This window comes from Triturus cristatus, chromosome 11, assembly GCF_964204655.1.
Source record: "Triturus cristatus chromosome 11, aTriCri1.1, whole genome shotgun sequence".
Taxonomy (NCBI): domain Eukaryota; kingdom Metazoa; phylum Chordata; class Amphibia; order Caudata; family Salamandridae; genus Triturus; species Triturus cristatus.
In genome coordinates, this window is record NC_140594.1 from 292,734,467 (window position 1) to 292,757,645 (window position 23,179).

The window sequence follows — 23,179 nt, forward strand, 5'->3', positions numbered from 1 at the left end:
CGGATGCCAACAGATGTAGGCTGCAGAGCACCTGCACATGTGGGGGTATGGCGTGCGCCCTTCTTATTGGCTGGTCCAGGAGTGGGTGAAGGTCCCTGATTAAGTCCATGATGGTTTCGGGGTGTAGCCTGTACCTCTCATGTATCTCTGCATCAGTCAGCTGGAATAGTGTGATGCGCTGTCTGTAGATTTGTTCCTCCCGTCGCCACACCCTCAGTCCTGCTGCCTGTAGACGTAGGCGCCTTGCAATGACGTACATGGCGGCCATGTTGTCCACGCTGTTGCATTTTGGGATTGCTTATGTGCATTGTTGATGGTTACCACCTGCTTTCCATCCGTGTTAATTACCGACTCTTATTTACCGATTTTCCTGGATTTCTTAATTACCGACTGCTCCTACATGTCATTTTCAATTTTTACCACTTCATATTTACCACTTCATATTTACCGATTCGTTAATAATGTATTCGGTAAATATGAATCGGTATTTTAGAATTCGGTAACTATGAATCGGTATTTACCGCCTCATATTTACCGAAAAGTGGTTTTTGGACTCCTACATCTCACTTGTCTGAATACCGGTCGGTAACGGCATATTTACCGAAAATCGGCCGTTACCGACCGGTATTTGGCTACCTACATGAGGCCCTAAGTCTCCCCAACAGCCCCCAGGGCCTTGAGACCTTTACAGGTGAATAATTTGCACTTTACAAATACTATTATTATTATTACCCCTCCATCTTTTCTTCTTCACTTCCTCACCGCTCTTCATCATCCTCTCATTTTATCCCACTTCTTTTTTTCCGCCTCAGAAACCTTCTTTGCATCTGTGTGCCTGGTGCCTCCAGCTTCTACCTCTTTTCTACCTCCCTTGCATCTCTATATCTCTCTGGCATCTCCATCTATATTTCTTTCTACACACCTCTATCATACTTCCTACACACCTTGTGTATACTTTCCTCACACCTCTTCTTCCATCTTGTGCCACTCAAAAATCTCTTCTACAGTAGTTCTCTGCATTCCATGCTGCTTTTGCTCTCTCTGGTTACTCCTCACATATCTGCTTTTTTTCATGTGCTGCTCAAACCCTCAATAGCTCCCCCATTATCTTTTGCCCTCCCCCAAACACTAATTATCTGCTCAACACATTCCCTTTATATCTGAAAATTTACATATTTTAACTTTCTCCCCTTCTCTCCATTTTATACAGGATATTAACAGTCGCCACTACTATGAGTCCAGCCCAGAAGCTCATCCGAAAGCCTATGGTGGCCTTGCCATTGCAGTGGGAACCAACGTAGAACTGATGTCTCTTAGTTCAGAGATTGCAAAGGGTTCACTGAATGCTGTTTCACCAGGTTTCCAAAGCGACCGAGGTACTGAGACCTTCACGCTTCACGCCCTCAAGGTATGAATGGATTGTGAAAGTGAGTCCTTGAGGGCTATGAGGGACACTGGTCAGAAAAGGCTTTCTTCTCAAGGAGGGGAAACATTCTTTTCAATGGGTAAATTCTTAGAACCCCACAATACACAATGGAACAGAATGGATTCTGGCCCTTAGCCAAATAATTGGCTGTATGTGATTTCAAAGAAATATTATTTCCTGGAATACCATTACTGAGAAACCATTTTATCTAAACTGTTCAATGGAAATTTTCAGAATGAATGGCATTTACCTTTTTGTAGAAACCAATTCATAGAATGTCTTTTTGGCCATAATTGGCTTTTGAATACTTATTTTTTAAGTGTAGATGCAATGGTTGCAGGTCTTGCTTTCAGAAACAGTTTTGTCAGAGATATTTATGTCAGTACTTTACTTCAGGGTCATTATTTCATATTTATATCTTTTACATTGTCAAATAAATACTTTGGATGTGTTTCACTAAGCACTCACCACCTGTTAACACCAGCCATCGCTGACCCCTCAGAATCCCTAAAAACCATCAATCCATGCCCCCTAAAACCTCTCGCCACACCTAAACTAGACACATCCCTGAAGCCTAAAAGCCCTTTCTACCCCCAAAAATCCCCCATACCTGAGCCATAAAATCACTCACTACCCTTAACCCATTCCTGAACCCTAAAAACCCCTTTCAATATATAAACCGCATCCATTCCATACCGCTTAAAACATTTCTGGACACCCAATCTGTATCCATCCCTCAACCCTAAAAAACCCTTACTGCCCTTAAACGCCAGCCATCCGTGACCCATAAGAACTCCTCATCACCCTAAACTACTTCTCCCTGAACCCTAAAACCCCTTTCTACATCTAAATTCCACCCAATGGCTGAATCCTTAAAACCCCTCACCACCCTAAGCTCCACCCCATCCTGAACCCTAAAAACTCTTCAATACCCCAGGCGCTACCCATAATTGAACCTTAAAAACCCTCACCAGCCATAAACTACCCCATCCATGGACCCTAAAACCCCTCAACTGCCTCACACTCTACCCATCCCTGAAACCCAGAAACACCTCACACACCTAAACACCACTCATCCGTGAATCCTAAAAAAAAACTCACCACCCCCCTATACTCTATCTCTGAACCCTAGGAACCCCTTCCTATGCCCTAACTCCAATTATTTCTGACCCCTAAAAATCCTTCATCACCCTAAACATGACCCCTCCCTAAACCCAAAAACCCCACAGTAGTCCTAAACTCCTCCCATGTTTAATGTAATTTTGATTTTTTTTCTTTAAATTACCTTTCCTTTAAAATGTTTATAAATTTTTTTGTTTTTTTGTATTCCCTTAAAATTGTCACTCCTCAAAAATGGTTTTCCATGACTTTGTTCCCACCAATATGCTGTCTATGTTTTTGTTTTTCTATGAATTCACCTACTACCAATAATTCAGCATCTGAAATAGGAGAAAGAAATACCGGAAGCCTACAACCAATGGGACTTTCCTTCAAATCCAAATCAATTCCCGTCCTCTGACAGCATCTCTGATTCTGTCCCCATGTTGACACCAGTCCCCCTCTGCCCTGATATAGCCTTTCTTTTCTGGGTTCTGGTGAGTGACCAGCTTGTTATAGACCTGGAGTGGTTTCTTTGGGCTATGAGAGATGTCCCCTCTCTTCACCCTGCTATTGATCATCCTCCCCGTTCTTAGGCCTCTGAACAACCATCTTCCTGATTTATAGAACATAAGGTGACCGTCCTTCCTTTTCTTTGCCTCATAGAAGGTCATGCTTCAGTTGTTCTGTCTACTGAAGATAATCCTCTCTTTTCCATAGTCTCTGGGTGATCTTCATTTTCTTTCTTTAGCCTGCGATGATTGTCCTTCAATTCTCCTGTAATTTTGTGATTGTCTTTCACTTTACGTAGCTTATGGGTGAATGTCTTTCACTTTCTCTGTCAATTGGGTGATTGCTCTTCCCTTTCAATAACGTGCGTGATTGTCTTTCACTTTTGCTCTCCTTTCGGTGATTTCCCTCCCCTTACTTTGACCTCTGGGTGATAATGTTTCTTTTTCTTCAGACTTTCATGGTCGTCCTTCCCTTTATTTGATCTGTGGGTTGTCATCCTCCCCTTCCCCTCTGTGTCAGTCCTCTTATTTCTCTATCACAGAGGAATTCATCATTTCATTTTTTCACCTTTAGTTAATAATGATTTTGTTTCTCAGCCCAAATGTAAAAACATGGGTAATAGGATGTTGAGATGCCTCCGCAGAAGCAGGTATGGAGCTTAGATACTATATTGAAACACCGTCGTGTTCGCAGCATGTGACATGCCGCTGCACGCCAAAAAAATGCTTAATACTTAAATGCTTACAGTCATGGAAATAGCTTTAACATGTACAGTTGATACAGTCTACTTGTAAGATTAGGCATGAATATCTTATGAAAAGAAGGCTTGTCGCTGACCTATATTAGAATGATTTGGAAGATGTACCAAGCTATGAGTGGCCAGTAGCCCTCTACACTAGAGTCAATGACAGTTTGCCCAGCTGCCAGAGGTCTAGCTAGGGAGGTCCGCTGCAGCCGATATGAAGATTGAGTGATGGACTGTGAATGTTATAATAAAAATATGCCCAGAGTAACAGGTGGGCTATAGGATGACAATTATTGTTAATTCCTTGTGACATATTACATCGTTTGTGTCCAGTATCATTCTCCTCTATGAATGAATGTGTTGCCCTCAAAATACTATTGATAAATATGTAACAGTGAAATGTTGGGGGAAAGTAAACTCCATATGGGTTCATCTGTACCTTTTTAGCCGGATCAAGACTGTATCTCTGAAAGCAACCATAGTTGTCAGATTCAGGGGAACATGAAAAGTATTGAACTAATGGCAAGATGTGCCTAACAATATTGTTCTATGGCCACTCACCTTTTAATTCTTTCTTTCTTACATATTGATGCTTTCAAGGAGAGTCATGGTGCTGTGTGCACTTCCAAGTTGAATGACACGAATACTGGTCAGTTACAGATGCAGTTGATGGAGACCACCTTGATTCAACTGCTATCGCCCCGGGGTTTCGCGGGGTTCCAGCCAGCTAATTCCCAATAGATTCAGGCCATGGCACCAGTTAATAAATTCTCATTTCTAGTCACTAGATCCTAAAGAGCCCAAATAGAAAGATATTTGACAAATATTCGACCAACACATTTCTACAAACATACCTCCCCTTGACCATAACACTTCTTTTGCTTTTGGAATAAATGTGAAATGGATCTCTATTTTTTTTATAATTCTCTAATAATTGTGGTCAGTTTCTTCATTGCATAAATGCTCCAAAGTTTGGACCACAATAGAGCAATTGGAGGGCCGGATGCAGGGTTCGGGGCCAGTAGGGTGGAATCATCTGTCTTCCAAGAATGAGCTATATAACAAGTCTGCCCGCCAACACCATACTAGGAATAAGAGTGTCAGTAATCGTAGTAAGGGGTATGAGCCTCTTTCTCCTATATCACCCAATAGTAGCTCTTGAGGGTCCATTTCTAATTCAATACTTGTAATATATTTTATTTGGGATGTCATTTGTTTCCATAAAGAAGGTATGTGTGGGCAGGACCACCACATAGCATTGAGTCCTACTATGCAAAACCCAACATGCATCTGAGCCATTGAACATGGCCTTTAGATGGACCGGAGTTGGGCACAATCAAATCATTATTTTATGTGCATTTTCTTAATACTGTGGAGTATTTTCCTGCCCATACCCAAATTACAGACCAAAGCCTTTCATAAATTTTACAGTTTAACTATTTTCCCAATTTATCATGTAGGGTTGTTTACGGGATGTCTTTGTAAGGCTTTTGTTTGGCACTGAAGAAACAGAGAGTCTATGTGAGTTATGAATTTTGATGACTCATTTTTAAATATAGTTAGGTGTGCCCACAGGAGCAGCTGTCTAGTATGGATAGTGTCTGTGAGGCACAGGTTGAACTGTTCCTGCAAGACATAGTGTGTTTGAGTTTACCGTTTTAGTGGAGTTCCTCTAACCATGGGGATTGCCTGTCCCATAATCTATTCAACTAAAGAAGTACCTTAGCGACTCATACTATTCCCCTGTCAAATTGGTTTCAGAGAGGGACACAGCACTGAAACTGCTACCCTAAAGGTGCTTGACAATATTCTCTTTATACTAGACGAAGGAGAAGATTACCCACTAGTCCTGTTTGACCTGTTGGCAGCCTTTGACCCTCTAAAGCACAACATACTGCAGAAGATTGGGCTTTAAGGATAAATTCCTAAACTGGTTAACTCCTTCCTCAAAGGCCATACACAACTAGTCAAACTGGAGGGCTCTACTTCCAGAACAGAGCGAGTATCCTGCGGAGTCCCTCAGGACTCCACTTTCTCTCCAGTTCTTTTTAACCTCCATGTTGAACCGCTCAAATTGCTTCTGGAAGACTCTGGCATCCAGCTTCACCAATATGCCGATGACATTCAACTTTACATCACAATCTCATCTACCCAGGACCCCTACATACTCTCCAAGAGGGCCTGAGGAAACTGCATGATTGCTTGGCACAAACGGTTTGAAATTCAGTCTGCAAAAGACATAGTTTCTACTTGCCGCCCAAAAATCCAAGAACAATTTAAACCCCAGTGTGACTGCTAAACCTATAAATTCAGGCTTTGCAACTACCTCCCCTGACTCAGTCAAATCACTCGGGGTCTAACTAGATTTCCTTCAGTGATAACCCACGTAAATAAACTTGCCCAATCTGGTAATTTTTACCTGTGTCATCTTGAATAATGAGGAGGTAAGGACTGCTGCCCATTTGCTGATCACCTCCACAATTGATATGGTGGATGCCATCCTTTCCGGTCTTCCTGCTAACTCCCTACTACCCCTAAAGGCCATTCTCAACTCAGCAGCCTATATGGTCACTGAAATTTTGACCATTCTGAGGAACGTCCACTGACTACTGCTTGAGGCATACATCACATTCAAAATCTGCTTCACAATTAATATACTGCATTCAGGATAACCAAGCTACTTCCTTCTACTGGAAACAACCAAATTTCTCAGATTCCTAGCTCTAAAACCATCCTTCCCAGTTGCTCCTTGGAACTCTCTCCCTCTTCAGATGCGGCTAACACCAAACATCTTCTCTTTCAGGAGAGCTCCTAATATTCAGCTGTTTAAAATCCGCTTTGGCTTCAGAGTGATGTCCTAATGATAACCTAGATTTTCATTAGTTTACAAAGCTTTTTTGTCAGCTCTGTTCTTCTGTTTCAAAAGACTTTCCCTTTCAGTTCCTTTTACCTTCTCCTCCCCTCCCTTTGCCTTACCTCCCTCTACCATGCATCAACCTTCTCTTCTCTCCTTAACCACAACCTTTTGTTATGGAACTGTTTTTCTGTGTACAGATATCACTTTCATGTAAAGCGCCTCATACCTCAAGCTGCAGTGGAGCTACATAAACGCTGTAAATAAATACATAGTGGGAAAGGCTATAGTGCCTTGCCTGACTAACTGATTTCATTGACTTAGTAAGATTTGAGAGGACAACCGTATAGGATATTTAGTCTTCTGATGCTTGTGGCATATCCATTGTGAATATTCCAGAAGAAGGAAAGAGTTAGCTTGCTCTACTAGTACCCATGTTTTTGTAGAAGTACTGGCCAATTAAGTGTGAAGCACAATTCATCTGCTTATACAGGATAGTTCTCTGCCTTAACATGATTTATGTAGTGTCCTTTGCTGCTCTGCAGGACTTAATTTGCTTCAGAAAGGTCAATAGCATCTTGATGATTTTATCGATTATGTGTTCATGGTAAGTGATGGACATTACCTGTAACACATAGGACAGTCTGGGTAGAAAGTTTGCTTTTATACAAGCAATATTCCATACAAGCAGTATTCCAAAAGCAGAATTGTTCCACTCTGCCCTATTTGTATAGGTCTCCATGGGTGAAATGTTGTGGGAATAGATATTTTTAGACGCTTGTTAGAAATGTTGACTCCCAAATGTGTAGGTGGGCCCGGGGACCAGTTCAATCCTTGCTTTTTGTTTGGAGTTACTGGTAATCGATGGTCCCCGATCTCCATGCCTATTAACTTATTGATGTTGATTTTTAAACCAGATCTTGGAGAACTCATTGAGCTGTGATAAAAGTGATGGAAGAGAGCAGTCACGATCAGTGAGGAAACATAGAATGTCATCTTTCGAACAACAACTGATTTAAGGTGGTAATGTCCCTCTGTATTGCCAACAGTATCTTTATTAGTATACATTTTCGTAATTAGAGGCACCAGATTGGGGGCAGAAATAGAGGGAGAAAGCAGACCTCCTTGTCTGGTTTGTCTTGGTGTTGAGAATTCTCCATTTACTTTAATTTGAGCTGAATGGCGTACAATATCGGCTAGAATGTAAGATTAACTGTTCATATGAAATAGTTTTTTACTAAGATTTGTGTTTGGTATTGCCACTTGATTCTGTTGAACAACTTCTTAGCATCTAATGTCAAGAGAAGTATTTGCTCTTATCTGTGCTCCGCTATTGTCTACCAAATTGATATTATTTTATGTCGGACAGTTTTTAATGAACCCAGATTGCCAAATAGGCACCATTCTGATGATAGGCATAAAAATGGTAATATTGCAATTTAACCGAGTAAAATACATGTAAGACCTGCACAATGTAGGGACCTGTTCAGGAAATTACCTGTAGAGTCCAGCATCTCATGTGTTACTACTTTATAGGTAAGAAAATGTTTAAAGACTTTTGACAAGAGTCCAGCCAAAAAGTCTTGGTAAGCCTTAAAATAGGAAGCTGGAACGCCATCAGGTCCTGGTGCTTTGTCCTTAGCTAACCTTTTGAGTTTCAGGCTTCTTTGACCTTTGTGGTTTCAAGCAGCTCCTCGGTAGCCTCTATAACGTTGGAGTTTAAGGATTAATGGTGAAAATTTCAAAATAACATGAGATAGTTGCACCTCGAGTGCTATAAGAAGTAGTATAATAGACTGAAAAACCTTCAAGAACATAGCTATATATGTATACTGGATGTCTCTGCCATCTAGAATTTCTCAGATATTGTTGTGGGTTTGTTTTATTATGATCCTGTAGGCTAAAAACTGGTCTGCTTTTTTACATTCTCAAGCTATAGCTGGTCTTTGTACAGCATCTTACAATTTCTTTACCTATCAATGCATGCTCAGCTTCCTGTGTCACTTTACACAGTGCTTTGTAAAAGGCCCATGGGTAACCAATGGTAGTGTTGATTTCCAAACCAGACAAGCTACTTTCTAGTTCAGCTTTCTTTTTCTTGGCTAATTTCATAAATCTGGCAAAGTGTGCAATTAATTCTCTCCTAATTACCGCTTTGGTAGCATACCATGTCTTATTGCTAATGACCTTCTCTTTGAAATAAAATCCCAATGCTTCCCAGATTGTATTCCAAAAGCTGGGATGTTTGTATTTGTTTGTAGTAAGCATGTGCATTGGACAGCTGCTGTTATTCAGATTTAAGAATCTCTGGGTGATTGTTCTTCGCTTGCGCCTTTGTCCCTTCCTTTCTACTGATGGATAGTCTACCTAAATACAAAAGGGGATTGGAGCAGGTTGAACAGCAGAAGCAAATAAATAGCTGTTGAAGATCAAGGGCCATATGTAGGTAGCATCACATTTACCGATTCATAAATACCGAATTTTACCGATTCGGTATTTATGAATCGGTAAATGTAATGTAGGTAATGATTCGGTAAATTTTACCGAATCGGACAAATTCGGTAATTACCGATTCGGTAATGGGGCATACCTTCCCATTGATTCCTATGGGCCTGAAGGCCCATAGGAATCAATGGGAAGCCAGTCACCATTACCTATTCGGTAAATACCGATTCGGTAATGGGGGGAGCAAATACAAGGGTGGCAGGGTGTCACATTGACACCCTGTTGCACCCCTGATTCTTGCATGTGTGCACATGTGGCGCACATACATGCCCTAAGGGCATGTATGTCTGCCACATGGCACTCTTACATCTCCAAAACATTGCGTTTTGCAAGGTATTCGTTATTTATCACCAACCTGTATTTGGTGGTAAATAACGAATTCTAATTCCTACTCCTCACTCATTAGAGTGTTTCCTACATATCATTTCAGGATTCGGTATTTACCAAATCTGTATTTTTACCGATTCGGTAATATTACCGATTCGGTAAATTACCGAATACTGAAATGATGCCCCCTACATCTCAACTAGCTACATACCGGTCGGTAACGGGATATTTACCGAATTTCGGCCATTACCGACCGGTATTTAGCTTCCTACATATGGCCCCAAGTGTATATGTGGTCCTGTCCATATTCTTGTTTCAATATACTAACTTAACTTCTACTCAGACAGCCTCTTTTCCTCTGCAGGAGATCAGGATGTTCAAACGCTACCCTATTTCTTTCAGCACCCAATTTTTGTAAAAAGTTGCCTTCTAGCAATTTTAAGTCTTTGTTGCCATAAGAGTTGCTGTTAGAAATGCATCTGCTCCAACACACCACTACCTAATTGCTACTTGCACAGTTGCTAACCTTTGGTAACTTGACCTGGCAAACCTAAGTGTCTTTGCACTATTTGCAGTTTTTTTCAAGTGGGACATTGAGAGCTTTTTGCCACCACTCGTCACAAGACATCTCCTGTAATTGTGCTCTTCAGGGGTTTCAAGATATTATTGCAAGGAGAAGGAAATTGAATAGACTTTCACAGGTCCCTAGTCCTTGTGGTATGATGGTTTGAAACACAAGTGCTTGTTCCACTCAGTGTGACCTCAGCATGCTCGAATGGGCAAACAACAGGAGTTTGTGTCTAAAACCATTGGTGCCTTTTATGAGGCAGTTTGTCCTAAATCATCTCCTACTAATCACTTGACAACTACCTAATCCTGTACCCTGGGAGCCACCCCAGAGTATCTTAAGAGAGCTTTGCTTGATTTCCACCAGAATTAAGCTTGCAAGCACTCAGGTACAAGATATCATTTATACAGACTGGATCACAGCATTGCGAACACATGACCATGAACCTCGACACATCACTTGCGCAGACTGACAAGTCTGAAAGATGATGCTTCAGCATCATGGGCTTGACAAAACCATGCAGTAGAGAAACCATTGCCTCTTTTAATCATTTGACTGTTGGAAGGTACATGTAAGAGGGCTATGGACTAATGCACCCCTCTATTATTCACACGTACGCCCCAAGGCAAAAGATCTATTCAGGAACTGTTTTTTGCATGGTCTTGTACAACCTGCTATGGAAAAGCATCTAGCTTATGGGTGACTGGCCATCTCTTTCATGTGCCTGTAGAAAGTAGTCAGCATTCTGTGTCTTACTCTTGATACCCTCATCTGTAGTCTCTGAATGATCATTTTCAATGTTAGTGTCTCTTATCTCTCTCTTATTGTCTTGACGATTCTTACTTCATGTTTTTTTTCAAAGGACAGCAGTTTGAGCACTGGGATCCAAGTTGTAGCAGATGAGATGGTCAGAGTCACTTCCCCTTCCTCATGTTCGTCGTCTTCCTCTCTTACCCCACATCAGAGTCAGATCCAGATGGAGTCAGATGGGGACAATGGCAGTATCATGACTGACGATAGACCTAGCACTGGAGCTGGACAGGTACGCATGTGCATGTGGGACATTCCATATGATATACAGCAATAGCCAAGCCCTGCGTTTTCTGCCAATCATTCAATGCAATACTCTCTTCCTCTTTAATTTTTCATCCTGGCAACCTTGGTAAGTTATGCTCGGTTTTCTTCAACTATATAGCAAAAAGAAAATTTGCAACAGTAAAGAATGTATTACTTAACAAATAGTATTAATGCTTCCCATGATTTTTTTTTCTCAGTGGAGCCAGGCTTCAGATGTACCATCTTCCATTGTTATGTTATGTTAATTTAACTTATAATGTGCATCAGTCACCCCGGGAGGGGTATCTTAGCACCACAGTGAACCACGGGCAAGGCAACACTAGTATTGGAATAGCTCGCGCTTGAGAAGCTTTCTGAAATGAAGGTGGTCTGTGCACTTCCGTATGTGAGTGGGTAGTTTATTCCAGTAGTATGGGGCCAAGTAAGAGAAAGCTCTGCCCCGGAGCGTGTTTTCCTAATTCGGGGCATAGTGAGGAATGATTTGACCATAGATCTTAAAGGTCTGTCCGGCTGGTAAGGAATACGTTTCTCAGCCAGGTATCTGGGTCCTTTGCCATTCAATGATTTATGCACTATGCAGCAGATCTTGAAAATGATTCTCTTGTGCACTGGAAGCCAATGGAGTGAGCGTAAAAGGGGAGTAGAGGCAGATCTGACCAGCATATTTTGGATGAGGCGGGCCGCTGTATTTTGGACTACTTGAAGTTTGGCAAGTAGAGACTCATTTGTGATGGCTAGGAGAGCATTGCAATAGTCCAGGTGGCTGATCACCTGAGTGCCTGAACTAAGGTTTTGCGCACCAAGGGTGGGAGTAGAGGAAAAACACTGCACAACAGACTCATCATATAAAAGCAGGTGCCAGTGGCAGCCAATACCTGATCTTTCATATTTAGAGTCTGGTCCAAGCAAACGCCCAGATTTTTTACTGTAGATTTGAGGGTAGGTGCTGTACTGAAATCAGTCGGCCACCAATCCGGAGACCAGAGCAGTTGGGCTCTTCCGAAGAGCATGACCCCTGCTTTGCTAGCATTTAACTGGAGAAAGTTCTCTGTCATCCAAGCCGAGAAATCTTTCATCCCATCAGCAAAACGTGCTTTCATAGTGTCAAAGTCTTTATTAAAAGAGATTAGAAGTTCAGTGTCGTCCGCTTATAAAAGAGGTGTGAATCCATAAGCTCTGATGGTTTCGGCAAGGGAGGCTACATAGATGTTAAATAGTGTGGGGCTAGGACATGAGCCCCTGAGGCACCCCCTTGTTGAGCTCTATGGTGCGGGATCTAAACAGACCTAGATTGATGGTCTGGGTTCAATGTGATAGGAAACTCGTGAACCATTGCAGAGCTACGCCATGAATACCTATCTCCTCTAGTCTCTGAAGCAATCTGAGATGAGACACTGTGTCGAAGGCTGCCGACAAATCAAGCAGCACTAACAGTGAAGGCTGGTTTTCATCCTGAGAGCATCTGATGTAGTCTATGACCGCTATGAGAGCAGTTTCAATGCTATGCATAGGTCTAAACCCGGATTGGGAGGAGTCCAAGATCCTGTTGGATTCTTAAAACTCCATATTTTGTCTATTAATATGTCCTTCCGATAGTTTACTCATCAAGGGGAGAAGCGAGATAGGGTGATAATTAGACAGGTTTGAGGCTGGAAGATTCACCATCTTATGGACAGGAATGACCTGGGTGGCTTTCCAGTCTAGTGGAATCCTTTCTGAGCTGATCAAGAGGTTTAGTAAAGAGCAGATGACCAGGGCGAGTTGATTAGATAGAGTTGCTAAGATCTTGGCTGGGGCAATGTCTAGAGGAGACCCTGATTACGCTGCCTTCAAAGCTTTACAAACGGAGTCTGACCTAGGAGCTACAAAATTCTCTAGGATACAAGTTCTTGCCACATTAGGGAAGGTGACGTTGGATTCTAATTCCATTTGATCCACCAGTCTAGGAAAGTTATTGTAAATCAGATTAACTTTTTCTTCAAAGTGGTTTGTGATGGCATCACATAAAGCTTGTGAAGATGGGGGTATTTGTTGAGCATGCATGAGGGTTTAATGAAGGATTTAAGGACTTTGTATAATTCTTTGGTGGAGTTCCCAGCCTGTCTAAGTTTTAGTGAAATGTGTGCCTTGCGCGCTTTTTTGCTGTTGCCATGGTAGAGCGCTAAGGTTTTTTTTTAAGCTCCTCTAACACTAGGGTTATGGGCTTGCCGCCGTCGCTCTCCAGTTTTTTGCGCCAGGCTTTCTCCTTTCGCAAATCTGGAGTATACCATGGGGCATGTGGGCCATGTTTAACTACATGTTTGTTTTTTCATAGGGGCCAGGTTGTCTGTTGCTGTTTTTAAGGAATCATGATAATCCGCTTGGGCCGTGTCCACTTCCCAGCCTCCCCTATTGTTGGAATGCTGAACTCCTTAGTGAAGGCATCCGGTGTTACTTTGCGTCATTGGTTAACACGATTTTGCTTAGGCTTTTGGTTGTTCGGGTACACATGTAGAAGTAACCTGAAATCCGATTAGTGAATGATCTGTCCAAAGGAGGGGGCAAGGGGGCTCACAAGACATGGAGGGAGAATTAGTAAAAATCAAATCCAGATTGTGGCCCGCAATATGCTTGGGTCCTTTTGTAATCTGTTTGTTACCTAGCGTAGCAGGTCAACGAGGAGTTACGATGGCTATATATTTAAGAGGTCTTCACTGTGTAGATTGAAGTCACCCAGTAAAGTGAAATGTTTCGATGAAAGCACTTGGGTGGCAATAAGTTCCATACCTTTGAGACTAAAGTCTCCTGTGGGTCCAGGGGGACGATATACAAGTGCTCCTTTCCAACAGACCTGGGGAGAGAGTTCCACCTTAAAGACACATATCTCTACCCATTCCTTCAAAAGGGTCTTGATTAGGGAGACTTTCAATTAGTCTTTAAAAATGATAGCTATTCCCCCACCCATTCTGCCTTCCCTATCTGATCTCAATATGTGATAGTTATTCGGAAGCGCTAGCGCAGTGGAGTGAGTTGAGGTAGATTTCAGCAAGGTCTTTGTTAGAAGTCCCAGATCAGGTGACGTCGATGCCAGCATGTTCCAGATTTCAATCACATGTTTGGGTAGTGATCTTACGTTGCATAGAAATCCCTTACAGACCCGTGGGGACTTAGGGAGAGGGTCTAAAGGGACATAGAAAGGCAACTCATAACCAGGAGATAGTTCTCACTAGGTGGGTTCAGAGTGTGCTTTCCCCCCTTTGTTTAGCGTAAGGCTTTGAAAGTGACATCTTAAGCAAGTTAATGGACCTTCGAGGTGAGATGAAAATCTTTGTTTGCAGTAGGGTTCATTAGGGGTTAAACCCTTACCTTGGTCTCCAATGCGTATAAGTTCCTCCGCAGGATGGTGATTTTCATTGTGCTTCTAATCTCTGGGGAGAAAGGTGTAGGGGTCCTGGCTCCTTGCGATGGTCGGACGCAGACGGGCTTAACTTTGGCCTGCCCGTGCGCCCGTCCGCTGCGCTTCAGCGCCAACATCTGATTTAAATAGGAGCGCAGCTAGACTGCTGACCCCTCGTAGTCCCCAGCCGGTAATTAGAAGTGGGAAAGCTCACTCGCTTTCTCCACAGCAAACGAAAGAATTCACGGTGGAACGGAAAGCGAGAAAAGCCCAAGCAGGTCAAATTTAAAAGTAAAGCCTACACATGCATAGCCTACTAGTAAAAAGAGGTTTAAATAAAACAGTGCATAGAAATACTTTAAAACAATGCGTGGAAGTAAGATTGCTGCTGCTTGTCTGCGGTCTATCTGCTGCACGTCAGCGCTGACATTTGATTTAGAAAGGAGACCAGGAGCGCAGCTAGACTGTTGACTCCCGTGGTCCCCAGCCAATAACCGAAAGTGGGAAATCTCACTAGCTCTCTCCACAGCAAACGGAAGAATCTGCGGTGGAACGGAAAGCAAGGTGAGCCCAAGTAGGTAAAATTTAAAAGTAAAGCCTACTCATGCATAGCCTAATAGTGAAAAGAGGTTTAAATAAATAAAACAGTACATTGAAATACTTTAAAACAATGCGTGGAAGTAAGATTGCTGCTGCTTGCCTGCGGTCTATCTTGACAGAAGTGCTTGGTGCTTCCACCCTTCACATAGTCCATTACTCTCCTTGTGTAATTTTGTCTGACTCGCCCTGTTTTATTCACTAGCAGGGAGACAGAAGGGAAATGGGGAAGGCTTGCATGATCCAACAACTACAGGCAATTTAAACAAGATACCCATACCAAATTCTGAAGCTCTTCAGGGGTCATTCACCAGATCCTAGAGATACCCATTTAGTCAACACACCGTTGCTGACATCTTGCATGATTGAAGCTCAAGTGTTGCCTCTTTTTCAAAGGAAGAAGTATGCAATTCTCTAAAAAGTGGCAATGGCAGTAAGAGGGATGCCTAGGAGTTGCACATTAAAGTAGCTCTTCCGGGCTATTACTGTGTGCAAGAATATATAATATGACTGCAGACAAACAACTCGAAAAGTGGATAATAGTAGATTCAACCCACATCTGTCACAGAAGGCAGCACCAACAGCACCAAGGACATCTTTGCCATAGTAAAAGACTTCACCTCTACTGCAGCCAACTCCACCAGTGTAACTCTATCTCTCAGTACCTCTGCACCCAGCTGTCCCTATTCTTCAGCAACAAGATCATCAGCATCTACGAAAACTTTAAGCCCCAACTAGACAACTCTTCTCCTTTCAGCCTGCCTGCCCATCTCTACCAACACTTAGAGGACCACCATGACTACCTTGGCCACCATCTCCACTCAAGAAACCGCAATGACCATGCAGTCCACATACTCAGAAACCTGCCCTCACGACGTCTTCATCAAAGAACTGGTCCCCCATCACCATAGCCTCACCTCGATCCTGAATCACTCATTCGCCACAGCCACCTGCCCAGACACCTGGAAACACATCCGAATACCCCCCTCAAGAAATCCCTAGTAGATCAGAAGATGCTACCGACTACCGGTCTATCTCCTTACTACCCTACCCATCAAAAGTCCTTGAAAAGATGGTAAATACCTAGCCACCCACTTCACTGACAACTACCTCCTCGAGACCACTCAATCCTGATTCAGGCCCAACCGCAGCATAGAGACCACCCTCAGCACCGCCAAAGACGGCATCCGGAGGAACCTCTGCCCTCATCCTACTGGATCTTTATTCAGCCTTCAATACCAGACCCCACCCCATCCTTATCCAACAACTGCATGAAGCCGACATCCAAGGTCGCACACTTCACTGGATATGCTCCTTTCTGACAGGCTGCACCCAGTTGGTCAGCCTGGCCCACTTCACCTCGGACGCTGTCAGTCCTAATTTTGGAGCTCCATATGAATGTTCACTGACCCCCACTCTGTTCAATGCCTAAATGGCCTCACTCACCAGCGTCATCCACTCCCATGGATCCAGCATTATATCCTATGCTGCTGACACCCAGCTTATACACTCCTTCTCCGACAAGGCGCTAAAGCATGAACCAATTTCTCTGACTGCATAACCAAAGCTACCAGATGGATGAACACCAACGGCCTCAAGCTTAACACAGACAAGATGGAAGTAGTAATCTTTGGCAAAGACACCTCTTTATGGGACTACACCTGGTGGCTTGCCAAACTCAGACTTAAACCCATGCTAGCAGCCCATGCAAAGAACCTCTGAATAGTAATTAACAACCAACTCACCATGACCGGCCTTGTGAACAGAGGCTCCGTCTTCTGCTTCTTCACACTCAAGATGCCTAGAAGATCTTCAAATCCGCCCCCATCAACACCCTCGCTCGGCCCATGCAGCTCTTGCTTCAGGGCCAGGGTACCCTCCTGGGTGAGTAGTGCACAATACAAATACACAAAACAAAAACAAAACATGGTTACTGGCTAGTAACACACATTAACGTCGGAATGACACAGGCAAGAGTGAGGAGGGATGAGGATCGTAATAATATATTCAGCACTTAGCATGAAAAGACTGGTGGCAAAGTTTAAAGTCAAAATTAAATGGACGGAGACATTACATATCAACTTAATGGCCAATAGTCGAAATGGGTTCTGCTGCACACTACCAAATGCTCTAGAAATACCTGTGTTTGATTATTCAAATGGAAATTCCTGCATAGGGTTTACTCTACCTCTATAATCAATCATACACAAGATCTATTCACGCCAACCTGATACACGTCCCAGAGGTGATGGACGAAAACTGATTTCCACATGATTTTGTGCTATAAAGAGAGCACCACTCCTAAAGATACAGTCAGCTGTGGGAAATACAGTGCAAAACTCAATAGAAGACTGTATTTTGGGCCTACACCTAAAGTCCAAAAAAGGAAAATAAGACCCAGATTTGCAACACTATGTCTCATTTTAACTAAAAGATGTTTTATGATCTGCTGGCTACACGGAGAGGTTTCCAGCAATTGAAAAATGAAGGTAGGTGGGTGTGAGAAACGGGCATTAGCCGAAGACAACAATTGACATTGATCCACACTGAACCAAAGGTGGGAGGTGACCTTCAAAAATGGAGAGAGCTGTTAGAACATTTATTGGAAACACATAGCACAGATCTTAACTCTGGGACATGAAACCTGACTGTCGAATAAGATAAAAAATAAACACTGTGTCCTAAGCATTTAAATTTCTGATCCAGACATATAAGTATATTTTTCTAAATTGCGACTGGCTATGCATGAGATGTAATATAGCAAAATGTTAACATTCGAATTACCACATTGCAGAGTAGGATGATCTAAACTGCACTGTGTAGCAATCCTTTATGAGCTGTACTGTTTACATGTAAGCTTGATTTGAGGAAACAATGAAAAATAAGTAAAAAGCATGAATCACGGCTGGGAAAAACAAACCATGTCTCCTCATCAGTGGTTCTTTTTTAAAGGGCTGAGAGAGGCAGGTCGGGATCCCTCCACTTCTCTTCAGCTCCCCCTATATGAAATTAATGGCATTCGGACACTTCACTCACCTGACGGGGCCTGCCCTGGAATTGTTGACTGCAGATACTCAAAAAACGAAGGATTGTTGGCACCCTCTTTCCTCATTGCACCAAGCGAGTTATCCTGTGTGGACCAAGCCACGCATCTTGAGCCTTTAACTACTTTAGAAGACCTCACCATGTAGGAGGAAGCATAGTTGTCATGAGCACAGTGCAGTGCTGTATATGTAAATAAAGACTGGCTGCGTAAAATAAGTAAATGTGTCTTAGTAAGAGAGCAAAAGCTCATCTGAGGTGATGTCAGGAAGCATGCAGGCAAGATTGAGGCACTTGCCTTACCCTCCCTTATCATCATGAAAGAGAAGGTCCAGCCTACAGGCAGAGCTCAACCACAGGATACAGCAATGGAAAAGAGAATGGGGTTTGGAGGAGCAGCTAAGCCTCAGGAACAAATGAACAAATTCAGCAAAATCCCTAGACCACCATCTTGGTTGTATGAAATACAAGCCTCACTCTGTGAATGTAGGACATTTTTAGAGAGAAATTCAGCTACAGCACTGCACACTCATTACTGGTGGGCATCACAAATAGGAATTAAGGGTAGTAGTTTGAAGGAAAACAGGCGGTATTGCTTACCATCCACTTCATTCTGAATTCTTCATAAACAGAGCACAATTATAAGATGGGGAGACTTCTACTAGAGAACCAATCTCAAACCTTAAAACACCAAACCAAAGACCTTTTAACCAGTTATCTGCAGTTTACTGAGAAATGGACAAAAAACACTCTGCTTGCATTGCACAACACTGGTGCAAATAGAAGGCCTTGAGAATCATACAGTTTCTATCACCCAGTGGAGGTGCGCACGCAGTGAAAAATCTGTATGCCCATATTCCAAGTGTGTGCATTGAAACAGACTGATATTACTACAATCGACTCTGGGTGGCTTCATATATTCTGTGGCGCCAAACAATGGACTGTTTTGGTCCCTCTGTAACTCCAACTCCGTTCTCTTACCTTTCCTCTACTGAATGTTTCTTTATTGCTGTGTTACTGTTATGTATGCTGAGATCCCCACAGCTATCGCGGCATGTCAGATAAATTTGATCTAATGTTTGATACACACAAAGAAACCCAAACGTGGTACAATAAAAGTTGTCTCAATTCAAAATCAGACTAATTGTAAAACCTTGTTTATTAGACACCACAGGTAAATGGAGCTTCGGATCAGGCCATGTTGAAAAAACGAGTGATTGAACTTCAACAGCAAAATGATCAGCTGCTGCAGGAGAAGGAAGAGATGGAGCAGAAGCTGCAAATAGAGATCCTGCAGTTGAAAGAACACGTATGTACAGGGAGAAGGCATAGACAGGCAAGGGTTTTGATAATACAATGTGTATATATTTTTATCTTACAAGACTTTGTGAGCCATTTAAGTTGAACAATGCCTTGAAAAAGAAGATCTCCACATGCCTTTTTTCTATATGTACTATACCTCTAACCCCTTTATAGGCGCATTTCCACAAACAGAAATATAGCTTCTGATTGAAAATATAGCCTTGAACCCTTTCCTATCCAAGACCGTAGTCTGTGAGCTGAGCCAACTTAACTGCAGTCTTTCCAGAGGATGTTACTGTAACCAGTTGACATCTGGTCTAAAACTCATATTAGAGTTTCTGGTCATTTATTGGTAAGGCTGGAGAGGATCTGGTTCTGTGTCCAGCATTTGTAGAATTTCAGTTATTGGGCATGTCCAGGGGATGGTTTTAGGCTGGTCCCCAGCCACACTGTTTTAAAACTACAGCCCTTCTACTTCTTCCAAATGTTTAAAGATGGTTACATTGGGTCATATTCTTCTGCCTCTTCAATAAGTGGATTGCCATAGTGCCAGGAACAAGAGAGAAGAACACCCCCCTCAGCAGTGTTTGTCCTGGGGTAGCTAGATTTCATTGTCCAAAAAAGAGCTCCCCTTCTGCCTCAGCTCAGTGTCTAGATTTTTGTCTACATTTAAATAACAGTGGCAGTATATTTATATCACCAGAGAATCTAAACCCACCTGTACCTGAATGACACATTCTTTACGCGAGTATGCAGAGACCAAACTCTAGATAATGAGCTGTGTATTGATCATTGTGTGCCTTTTTGTGAATGTAGCCAAGTCACCTCTGTCTCTATCACAGCACCTTCTCTTAATCCGAGCAATGTTAGACACATCTTCTGGAGCAACATGGGCTCTACAAGAGAGGATTTTGGTCCTTCCAGAGACATACCAACAATTCCCACTCATTTGCTGGACCACAGATAGGCAGTATCTGAGAACCTTGGGATTGTTGGCTTCAAGTGTTCATTTAGTCATCAATCCTAGCTCAGAATAGATGGTACACAATTTCATTTTGCATTACATTGATACCAAATCTTTGTGACTACTTCTTTCCCTCAAATGGAAAAATATCTGGACTGGTGACACTCAGAAAACAACTAAGTTGGGACATCCTCCCATGTTCCAGAAGTGGCGCTTAAATCCTCATCTAACCACAAATTGGGGTACTTGAAGGTAAGGGATTTCCATTTTAGAGTTCTTCAAGAGAAAGCAATCTTTCTGTACCTGATGTCCTTAACTTCAAGAGTGCACAGCAGTAGAGTTATTGTCTAAGAATAAAACACCGCCTCCAGGCCGCCCAATTGTGTCTGGAATTGGCTCCATTTTGGAACCCCTTCCACAATTTGTAGACTACTTCCTTAAACCACTGGTCCAAAGAACTCCAACATATTTGAAGGACACACGCCACCTCTTAAACCAGTTAACAGGGCTGATATTTAATCAAAGCACGAGTATAATAGTGGGGTTGGAAATCGAGAGCCTCTATACAAGCATACCACAAGAGGCAACACTACAAGCCATAGAAGAGACTCTCATGAAAGAAAATTGGTCCTTTAATACTCCCAGACACTTCATTTTAGAATGTTTTCGAATAGCACTAACAGAGAACTTCTTTAAATTTGAAGATTCGCTATACCTTCAAACCCACGGAACATCCATGGGAAACACATTTGCTCCAAACATAGCTGGACTCTAATTAAGTGCCTTTGAAGAAAAACACACCCTACACAATACCAACACTTTCAAGACCCAGATACTCTTCTGAAAAATATTCATAGATTACATCCTCCTGATTTGGAAGAGCTCTAAAGATTCCATTAGGGATTTTCTCATTTCGCTAAATACTTGCGATGAATACCTTAAATCCACACACACGGCGCACCCCACCACTCTAGATTTTCTATATTTTACTATCTATGCTGAAGGAACTAGTTTGAAAACAAGAAACCTTCTACAATCCTACAGCAAAGAATAGTCTTCCCTCATATAATAGCTTCCACCCAAGACCACATAGAGAGAATTTACCAATATTAATTCTTAAGAATTCGCCAAAATTGCAGCGAAACACAAGAATACAAACAGGCAGCAGATTTACCAAAAAAACTAAAAAATAGAGACTATACTCTCCGGATCATCAACAAATGCCAAAAAAGAGCAAGTAGTCAACATGGAGAACGCCTTTTAGAAACAACAGAAAAAACAAATGAGAAAAGTATCCGTACGTGCGTCACAACATACAACACGGCTTCCTATATGATGAAAAAAGCTTACAACAAACACTGGAGCATAATTACATCAGGCAAACTACAGTGGTCTAAACCAAGGTTTGCCCACAAGAGAACCAGTCAACTATGTGACAAATTGGTCCACACATGACCGCCTACACGTATGAAAGAAAATACTGCCCTTACCACATGGGGTCTACAACCAGCGGTAGGACACTTTCCATGAGGAACTTGTGCTGTGTGCCACTTAATAAAAGCTACAAAAACTCTACAACTCCCAGAGGAACTGAAGAGGACCCGGAGATGTCACACCAATTGCAATACTACACATGCAATCTACATGATCACTTGTCTGTGCCAATTAAAATACATTGTCTTGATCTGCAGAAAGGTGAAAATCCAGATTGGAGAGCACCGGAGCAAGACCATGTGTAAAAGAATCACCCAGCGCATGAGGAACCACTTCTTAAGCATGCAGCACACAATAATGATTTGGATTGGGTGCTCCTAGAAACCTTGGACAACATAAGCATCGATGTAGAATGGATCCTATTTACAAAGGAACAAAGATGGGTATACTGTCTTAAAACCTTTGATAAAGGACTGAATGACACCATTGCCTGATTAGCATTTAACTTGCATACGCGACTAATATACATGACAGCAAGAAAATGCATGGTGCCCCATACTAACATCTCAATAAGAATGTCATAATGAATCGTTGCAAGTTACTTCCAACAATAAGCAACCATCTCAAGCCTCACAAAGTTAAGCAACGTGCATATCTTGATTAAAGCAAATTGACACTAATAAATTGACTTCCAGAAAATATTCCATGTGATTAATCGAAATCGCTGTTCCAACTTAACATAAGGTAGTCTTGTTTTTATGTCTACCGTTCCAAGTCCTATCTTTACTAAATGGCAGCACATACCATATTTTACCGATTTTCATTTAGGGCTAATATACATGAGAGCAAGCAAATGCAGCATGCTCCATACCTACATCTCGAAAAGAATGTCATAATGAATCATTGCAAGTTACCACCACCAACAAGCAACCATCTCCAGTCTCATGAAATTGAGCAATGTGCATTTCTTGATTAAAGCAAATAACATTAATCACTTGAGTTCCAGAAAACCTTCCATGAGATTTATCGAAATTGCTGTTCTAACACAACATAAGGTAGTCTTCTTTTTATGTCTACGATTCCATGTCCTGTTTTTACTAAAACGTAATACATAAAATGTTTTATTGAATTTTATTTACACTTTAAAAAATATCATTTAAAGATCTTCGCCCATACTGAGTATGTATCCAAAGTGTTATGACCACCCAACTCCACTCATAATACACTATGATGTCTACGCGGCGTCTGAAACGCCCAAATTCGTCTTATAAATTCAGGCCGATTTCGAACCAGATGCAAAACGTACACAGGACGGGTTAAATCCAGCCCACACAGTAGAATGATAAGAATG

General features: G+C 42.2%; 1 protein-coding gene across 1 annotated transcript in view; it reads left to right on the forward strand.

The window, feature by feature from the left end:
• LOC146784075 (uncharacterized) overlaps nt 1-23,179 on the forward strand; it is a 198,520-nt gene that overhangs the window by 103,229 nt on the left and 72,112 nt on the right. The window contains exons 4-6 of the mRNA XM_085633889.1: nt 1,211-1,408; nt 10,899-11,078; nt 19,294-19,437. Coding sequence (XP_085490015.1) covers nt 1,211-1,408; nt 10,899-11,078; nt 19,294-19,437 — 522 coding nt within the window. The remainder of the gene's footprint in view (nt 1-1,210; nt 1,409-10,898; nt 11,079-19,293; nt 19,438-23,179) is intronic.